Source organism: Lupinus angustifolius, chromosome LG18 (assembly GCF_001865875.1).
Source record: "Lupinus angustifolius cultivar Tanjil chromosome LG18, LupAngTanjil_v1.0, whole genome shotgun sequence".
Lineage (NCBI taxonomy): Eukaryota > Viridiplantae > Streptophyta > Magnoliopsida > Fabales > Fabaceae > Lupinus > Lupinus angustifolius.
The window spans coordinates 5,835,081-5,844,215 of NC_032026.1; the positions used below are offsets into that span (position 1 = coordinate 5,835,081).

Sequence of the window (9,135 nt, forward strand, 5' to 3'; positions counted from 1 at the left end):
AGTTAAATCTTGATAATCTTTTTTCTGAAATACTTTTAACCTTGCATCATAACGTTGGAATTAAATATGGCTTAATTGATGAACGTTCTGCTTACTTGTGACATAAACATTTGGGACATATTTCTAAAGAAAGAATGAAATGATTAGTAAAGAATAAAATCCTTCCGGATTTAGATTTATTGATCTTACTATATATGTGGGTTGTATTAAAGGTAAACAAACAAAACACACAAAGAAAAGAGCCACAAGAAGCACTAAGCTTCTTGAAATTATACACATAGATATTTGTGGACCATTCGATGTTAACTCTTCCAATAAGGAAAAATACTTCATTACCTTCATCCATGATTATTCACATTATGGACATATCTATTTATTGTCTGATAAATCTCAAGCGTTAAAAACCTTAGAGATTTACATTAATGAAGTTGAAAGACAAAATGTCAGGTACACTACAACAAAATGATGTATCAGAAAAGTGTAATAGAACGTTATTGAATATGGTTAGGAGTACGTTGAGTAATTCAACTTTACACATTTCAATTGTGGACTTATGCTTTAAAGACCACCATGTATTTATTAAATAGGGTTTCTAGTAATGCAGTTCCAAAGACTCTTTGTGAACTGTGGACAGGAAAGAAATCTAGTTTAAGGCACCTGCATGTTTGGGGATGCCCGACGAAAATTAGAATTTATAATCCACAAGAAAATAAACTGGATGCAAGAACAATCAGTGGTTATTTCATTGGTTATCCATAAAAATCAAAGGGTATAGATTTTATTGTCCAAACCATAGTACAAGACTTGTTGAAACTAGGAATGCTAGGTTCATTGAAAATGATGAGATAGTGGGAGTGAAACACCACGTAAAGTAAAAATTCAAGAAGTGAGAGTACAAGTTCCATTTTCTTGTATCCCTAATAATGTTGTGCCTCAAGTTATTGATCCGATTAATAATGATGGAGAACAACAAAATAATCTCATTACTAAAAATGAAGTTGATGAACCTATAGTAGAAGAATCACAAGAGATAGGATTAAGAAGATCTCAAAGAGAAAGACAATATGATATTCCTAATGATTATGTGATTTCCCTACATGAGTCAGAATGCGACATAGGAATTGAGAATGACCTAGTTATATTTTCACAAGCCATAGATAGTGATAATGCCGATAAATGGTTAAATGTCATGAAAGATGAGTTAAAATCTATGAATCAAAATGAGGTTTGAGACCTTGTTGAGTTACTAGAAGATTGCGAAACAGTTGTTTGTAAGTGAATTTTCAAAACCAAATGTGATTCTTATGGTAACTTAGAACGTTATAAGGCCAGACTTGTAGTAAAAGGTTATACTAAAAAAGATGACATTAACTATAAAGAGATATTTTCACCAGTCTTTAAGAAAGACTCACCTAGCATTATCATAGTATTTGTGCCTCATTATGATTTAGAGTTACACCAAATGGATGTGAAAACCACATTTCTAAATGAGGATTTAATAGAAAAGGTCTATATGGATCAACCAATGGGATTCATAGTGAAAGGAAAAGAACACATGGTATGTAAACTTAAGAAATCAATATATGGACTTAAACAAGCTTCGTGACAGTGGTATATTAAGTTTAATGAGACTATTGTATCATTTGGATTTAAGGAAAACATTGTTGATCGATTTATATACCTAAATGTCAGTGAGAGTAATTTTATCTTCTTGGTTCTATATGTTGATGGCATCTTGCTTGCAACTAATGATCTTGGTCTTTTAAATGAGACTAAGATGATTCACTCTATAAATTTTGAAATGAAAGATATGAGTGAGACAAGTTATGTGAATGGAATAGAAATATTCCATGATAGATCCAAGGACTTATAGGCTTGGCTCAAAAAACATATATTAACAAAAATTTAGAGAGATTCAGAATTGAATAATGTTCAGCATCTCCCATTCCAATTCAGAAAGGAGATAAGTTTAATATCATGCAATATCCAAAGAATGATTTGGAACAGGAGCAAATGGAAGAAATTCCTGATGCATATTTATTATATGCTCAGACTTGTATGTGACCAAATATTAGTTTTGCAGTTTGAATGTTAGAAGGATACCAAAGTAATCCTGGTATATATTATTGGAAAGCTACAAAGAAAGGTCTGAAATATTTGCAAGTACAAATGATCACATACTTATTTATAGAATATTGAATCATCTTGAAGTGATTAAATATTCAAATTCAGACTTTGCGAGATGCATAGACATTCAGTTATATATGTTTATTAACTGGAGGAACTATCTCATGGACGAGTGTGAAGCAGAGTGTCATTGCTGCATCCACTATGGAAGTTGAATTTGTGGCATGCTTTGAGACCATAGTTCATGTTAAGTGGCTACAGAACTTTATTTCAAGACTTAGGTAAGCCGCTGAAAATTTATTGTGATAATTATGTAGCAATCTTCTTTTCTAAAAATGACAAGTATTTCAAAGATGCTAAACTTACGGAGTTGAAATACTTTGTCGATAAAAGAGAAGTTCAAAAACTTAGAGTGTCAATTGCGCATATTAGCACTAACCTTATGATTGCAGACCCTTTGACGAAATGGTTAACGCCCAAATTATTTTTGGCCATGTTAAAAAATATGGACATTATTTCTGCTAATGAATGTTGAACTTTATGTTATTATAAAGTCTTAATGTTTGACATTCCGAGCTCATTAATATTTAAGTTTCCGATTAATATTTTATTTTTACACTTATGTACACATGTGAGAATGATAATGTTGAAAATAAAATTTTCTTTCTAAATGACATTATTATATGATTCCATTTAATGTGTCATGTTAGGATTGAAGCTAATATAGTAGTACATGGAAGGGACTACATCAAATTAATGATGTACAACCGCCATGACTCTTATTAGTTATTTTTCTTAATCATGACTTGTAATGTAATGAATATGGAAAATATATTTTGATTATGCGCATTATGTTTGATATATCATATCATGAATTGTATTGTCACATGAGACAAGTAGGAGAATATAAGAAGTGTCTCTTGTGACATGAAGCGGTATGCTATTTTGTTATTTGAATGACATAACTCTTGAATGAAGAGTTATCAATGAAAGAGTCTATATATAGTGCTTGATTGAAACACTATACTAACGAGAAAAAAGAGTTGAAACATTGTCATTATCTCTGCTGAGAAAGTTTGTCTCTATTAGCCATCAATAAAGGAAGAGCGTGGAAAGAAAGGGAAAGAGATAGAAGAATTTCTCTATTGATAAAGAACAACACAAAACACCTAAAGGAGGATTGTGTCACCATATATAGAGGTAATCTTCAATCATTCTTATTATGTGAAACCTATAAATTCTTAAGATCCATTTATCATAGTTTCCATTATTAAACTTACACAAAAAAACACGAGTGAATGAAGGCTTGGGATTCGGAAAACCAAAAAGCAAACATGTCTCTTCTTGCTAAGCTTAATTGGAATATTATCACGTAAAGTACCAAATCTGGTGTAAGGTTTTCTCATACTTCCTTCTTGCATATACGAGCCCCTCTAAATGTACATACAAAAATAAGAGGTAAAAGTTGATTTATACTATATTCAATCGTATATAATCTTTTTTTCTTGGGTGCCTATTTTATATCGACTTTTAGTTTAATGTTTCTATTCGACGGGCATGGTTATTCATAATAACCTATTAAATTTATTGTTTGGGCTTATAATAAATTAAAATTTGCTCCTGCTACTCAACATATGAGCCTTGAGCATTGCATGGGGCGTGATTCATTTGAAAACTCATTTAATACAGTTGAAATAACTGAATTTTGGATTATTTAATCATATAAGGGAAATTCAATGTTTTTTATTTTCTAAATATTTAAAAATTATAACCATTCTAATTTCCTCCTTCCTCATACATAAACTAAACTACAATTAGTATAAGCACATAAATGAAAGCTTCTATAAATACAAATACTCTTAACACATCAAAACTCATTGCCCATTGTCGCTAAAGAAAAATTCTTTCAACATCAGAAACAAAATTTGCATAATTTGCATGTTGTTTGCCCATTACAAATCGTTCATATATGCAAGTTGGCAAATTGGAAATGTATTTTGAAAGATACAAATGAGCGCATGGATGGTTTCATCCGGCAATTGGATAGTGGGGGTCGGTCCTTTTTGTATGACAACTGGTTAGGATCTAGTAAGCTTTGTAACTTGGTTGATTTCATTATAGCATGTTAGTTCTTATTGAAATTAGAACATTTCCCTCATTTGTTAGTGTGTGATTCTTATTAATTAAAAATAATTCTTCCACATTAATATTCTTATGGTTATTCTTATGGTTATTCTTATCAGGAAATGTAGATCGTGAAAGAGGAGAGGAAAATTTTGTAATAGGTTGTAAGGTTTAAGTAAGAATAAGAATGATGTCTGATATTGTAGAAAAAAATAGGTATTATTTTTAATTTTTATGAATATGCATTCAATTATAAAGTATTGTGTGGACCCAACATAAAAATGAAGTTGATATTCTTCAATAGTGATGCTCTTAATATTTATGATACTATGTTTCATGTGAAGGGTCGGTAGAGAGAAGACTTTTGGATTTTGAATATTATGTATACTATGATTTCCACTCAGGTGAAGGATATGATATGTAGCATTCTAATCTAGAAGAATTCATAAATGAAGGAATGTTGGGTTTCGGATAATCATGCATCAGGAATTTATACAACAAGTTCTGGATATTGGTGGCTTAAAGAGTGTTAGGAGGATGACATATCTCAAGCTATTTAAAGGTGAGTTTGATGACTAAATGTTCAATAAAAAGTGAAGTTCAAGTATTGGCTTGCCATCAATGATGCTCTTCCGACAAACTTTTTGCGTTTCAAACATAAGTTGGCAGACTTCTCAGCTTGTTGTAGGTGCCATGCTAGTTCAAAGGATATGCTTCATATTTTTTGATATTGTAGAAACAATCTCTTACTGTGGCATCGAATGGTGTTGCATGCTACCTCCTAAGCAAACCAATGCTTTAACAATTGGTTGATGGAGAACTCCAGACATCAATTGGCCATCTTTTATGGTGGCCGTTTGATGGATTTTGAGATGGAGGAATAACTCCAATCTTGATGTGGTAACTTGGGATGTTAACCACTTAGCTCGTAATGTTCATCATAAATATAAAACTGTTATAATATGGTCGAAGATGGATCTATTGGTAAGAAGGGGTTGTCGTAAATCCGGTGGTGTCACTCAGAGGTAGGTCATGTTAAGCTAAATGTAGATGGAAGTTATATTGTCGGGTCAAATTCCATTGGTGGGGGAATAGCTATTCATGATTATGAGGACCATTGGGTATAAGGTTATTTATCAAACTTTGGAACTAGTACACCTATCATGAATGAGCTTATGGCAATGGGTTTCGGTGTTGAGGTTATGCAAGGACCAATTGAAGGAAAAAAAAGTTACCTTGGAGCCTGAATCAAAGAGAAACAACTTGAAGTGAAGGCCCCACGATCCACGGCCAGGCCGTGTCCCACACTTATGGTCGTAGATGGTAGATCCTATTTTTTAGATTTGTTTTGTCTTTCATTGAAAGTTGTATCACAAAAAATGCTACCTATAGGTTGAATTAAGGTACATTACCAAATACTGATATGTGAGTGAAGCCGCCAAAAGAGAAAGGGCTATCATAAGGTCAATGTCGATATAGTGAAAGTCGCCGTGGACGTCGGCCCTTAAAGGGGGCAACAATGTTAGGAGTCTCACATTGAGTAGAATAACAAACTCAATATGGTACTTAAGCCATGAGGCTCTCCCACCTAATAGACTAGTCTTTTAGATTGAGTTCTTCTCATAGGTTTAAGTCCTAACAACAAGCATGCAAACTAATTTTATGGCTAAGATAGGCACTCAAACGTGCGAGTGAGGTCTAAATTAGGGATATAGCATCTTTTGGAGCTAGCTCAATTCTTGATATAAATAGCTCTTCTCTGCTTCAATTGTTTTTTAATCACATGTACCAAAAAAATCTCACATATTATAATCTCAAAGATCTTTCTAATCTTAGTCTTTTTCCAGATCTACAATGAGTGGGCACAGGCACGAGTCTGCCAAATTCTAATTCACTGATTTGAAATGTATAATTGAATCTCCATTTCAACTACCTATCAATTCCCGCTTTTTTTTCTGTGCTTTCTTTCTTAGATTCTGATTTCGTAATTCCTACGCCATGTGTTATTTCCTCCCCTCATCTGCTGTACTGAAATTTGATACTAAGAATTCAACAGGTCAATTTAACCTCCTTGAAGCCGCACTTATCTCCATGTTTACCTGAGGTTTTGTCCTTCATTATGCTCATGGTAATTGTGTTGTTGCAGGGAAGGGAAAAAAGTTGGATATTCTGTGTACTGTATTTAGTCAATGGTGGGGAAACAATTCCGGGTTACCTACATAATGAATGGATTAATGCCCTATGAATGATTTATGACCTATAACTTATACGCTAGTCAGTTACTAAATTACTTATCACTTATGATACTCTTCACTAATTTGAAGAACATCATACTTATCAATTCCTTGAAGTGCTAACTTGACAGTATGACACTCTGCAAGCTTAATACAACCAGTCCCCGTCAACCGGGCATATATTCAACCATCGATTCAATTAATGCATAACTTACATTCCTGTGTCCAGCTTTTTTCAAAACATTAGTAAGGAATATAAGAGGGATAACTACAACTTACAACTTAGTAGCCAAGCATTTCGGTTATAATAACAATGCACATAAAGTTTTCCTATTATGTTATGAGTATAAGAGGCACATGTCATCTGCTCCATGACTCTCCAACTACAAATGTACCATTTAAAACATCAAGGACCATAATATCAAAAAACTAATTAATGAATATAGAGTTAAATCACCCAAAATATATATCCATTCCAATATACTTGCATAATCCTAACTTGAGTCTGGGATAACATCTGATGCTTACACAGAACAGAAAGAAACAGAATGTCCTGTATTTTGGATGAAACTTGATTACAGAATTTCAGACTTCAACCCTTTTGTTAATGCAAAATGTCCTATTTTTGTAAGGTTATGTTCTATTTATAAAATAAACCCAACATCAAACAAAACATCAAAACCAATATGTTATGTTCATTTTCATTCTAACACCTAAACCAAATGCTACCTTAGAGTAGCTTGTAGTACACCACCCACTGTCTACCGCAAGAACAGATAATCATCATCAACCATAGCTTTAAAGATGAATATTCTTACATTTTTTATCCCACCTCTAAACAGTATGATTCATAATCAACAATGTACAGAAGGACTGCAAATACCAAGGCACTAAATTGCTGTTATGATTGCTGTCAAAACAGCAAAATTGCAAACAATGACCGATTGAGGTCACATTGCAGTTATCAAGACTGCAGAGAATGTTAAAACAACACTATACCAGGAATAATTAAATGAGAATGTGACCGATCCGGATCCGAACACAATTACAATAGCTAAGGAATAAAAAGAAGCGATCAACAATGTCGTGTAATTAGGTTCAATAGCAAAGAAATAATTAGATTACGATAAACCTCATAATAATAGTCATCCATAACTCACAATTCAACAAAAAAGGATACAAAAGTAACAGAAATCAATACAAATAGTTCCTAACATAACAAAATCTGAAACATATCCAGTTTTATAATCGAACGAAACAAATAACTAACTAACTCAATTCAATCGCGATTCTTCAAACGCTCGACGCGCTGGTTCAACTGCTCAATCTTAACAACAAGGTTAGTAACAGAGTACAAAAGCCAATAGAAGAGAAGAGCGGAAGCGATGAGAAGCGCGTTGCGCTGGCTCTTCATGATCGACTTCTGATGGCGCAAGTGTTCGGTCGGAGTGCACGAATCGGCCTCACAAGTAGGACGATTTTCGTATTTCCAGTAAATATCCATGAGAAGGAAGAGGCAGAAAGGAACGACAGAGAGAAACGGTTTGAGGAGGTTACGTGTGACGGCGATGAGACCCTTGCGGAGAGCGTCGAGGCCGGGGATAGTGAGGAGGATCACCATGATTGCTTCGGCGGCGGCGGCGTAACCTAGCACAACCCATTCTAGCGCCATCTCAGATCTGTTATTGATGGGTAAAGGGAGAGAGGGTGAAGGAAGAAAGGGATCCTTTGTTTTGTGTGACTTCTTCTGTGCTTTATTTTGTGGGGACACGGGAATTGGGGATGTTTTATAGCGAATGAGGTGACACGTGATAGTCTTTTCCTATATGTCTTAAGATAAATATATGAGAAAAATATAATTAAAGCTGTCTCTTTTTAATTAACCTTTAAGATTTATCAGTTGATGAAGTAGGTCTCAATATAAATATATTATTAAATTATATATAAATTGTAATAAAATTGCTACAATCAAATTCACAATAGTAACAATGTTCACATATTTTTCTCCAGACTCAATTATACTCCTTAAAAACACCCTCTTTAATTAGAACCCAATACAGTGTATTTTTTCTCTCCTACTAGAAACATATTCATTAAAATTGCTCAGATATTTTTTTCTTTAGTCAAGGTGGTGCTGTTAAACGAATTTATGTATAATATTTATCGTATGTTCTTTTCCTATAAAAAATGTCTATAAAAATATATTATTGAGTAGTGGTATACATGTTATAAAATTAAAAAATAAACTATCTTAAAAAGGTACAAAATTTCAATTAATTTGTATCTAGTATAAATTTGATTACAACAATTTTCTTATTATTTATGAATAATTTTAACAATATATTTATATAGGGATCAATTTCACCAATTGATAAAGTTTAAGGATTAATTAGGAAGAAAAAAATAGTTTATGATATCTACTTGTAAAATGCATAAAGTTTATTGGGGCTTTATGCAATTTCCCCTAAATATATTCTTGAAAACAAATTGAGTCGACTTGAGTGCACTATTTTTCACTTTAAGATCGATTAAATTAAAAGAATAAAATATCTCTTAGTATAAGGAGATAAATTATCTTTTCCCGTCAGTAAAAGTATGACATGTTTTCTATTTAATCATTTTCTATAAAAAATATTTCTCAAACTAAACA

General features: G+C 32.8%; 1 protein-coding gene across 1 annotated transcript; it reads right to left on the minus strand.

Moving 5' to 3' along the window:
• Positions 7,561-8,263, minus strand: LOC109332108. Its single transcript, XM_019566938.1, has one exon. The coding sequence runs from the start codon at positions 8,155-8,157 to the stop codon at positions 7,765-7,767; it is 393 nt and encodes a 130-aa protein (XP_019422483.1). The 5' UTR covers positions 8,158-8,263; the 3' UTR covers positions 7,561-7,764.

What these genes read in the sequence shown, in the direction of transcription:
- LOC109332108 (XM_019566938.1), bottom strand. Translation starts at nt 8,157, where the DNA reads ATGGCGCTAGAATGGGTTGTGCTAGGTTACGCCGCCGCCGCCGAAGCA.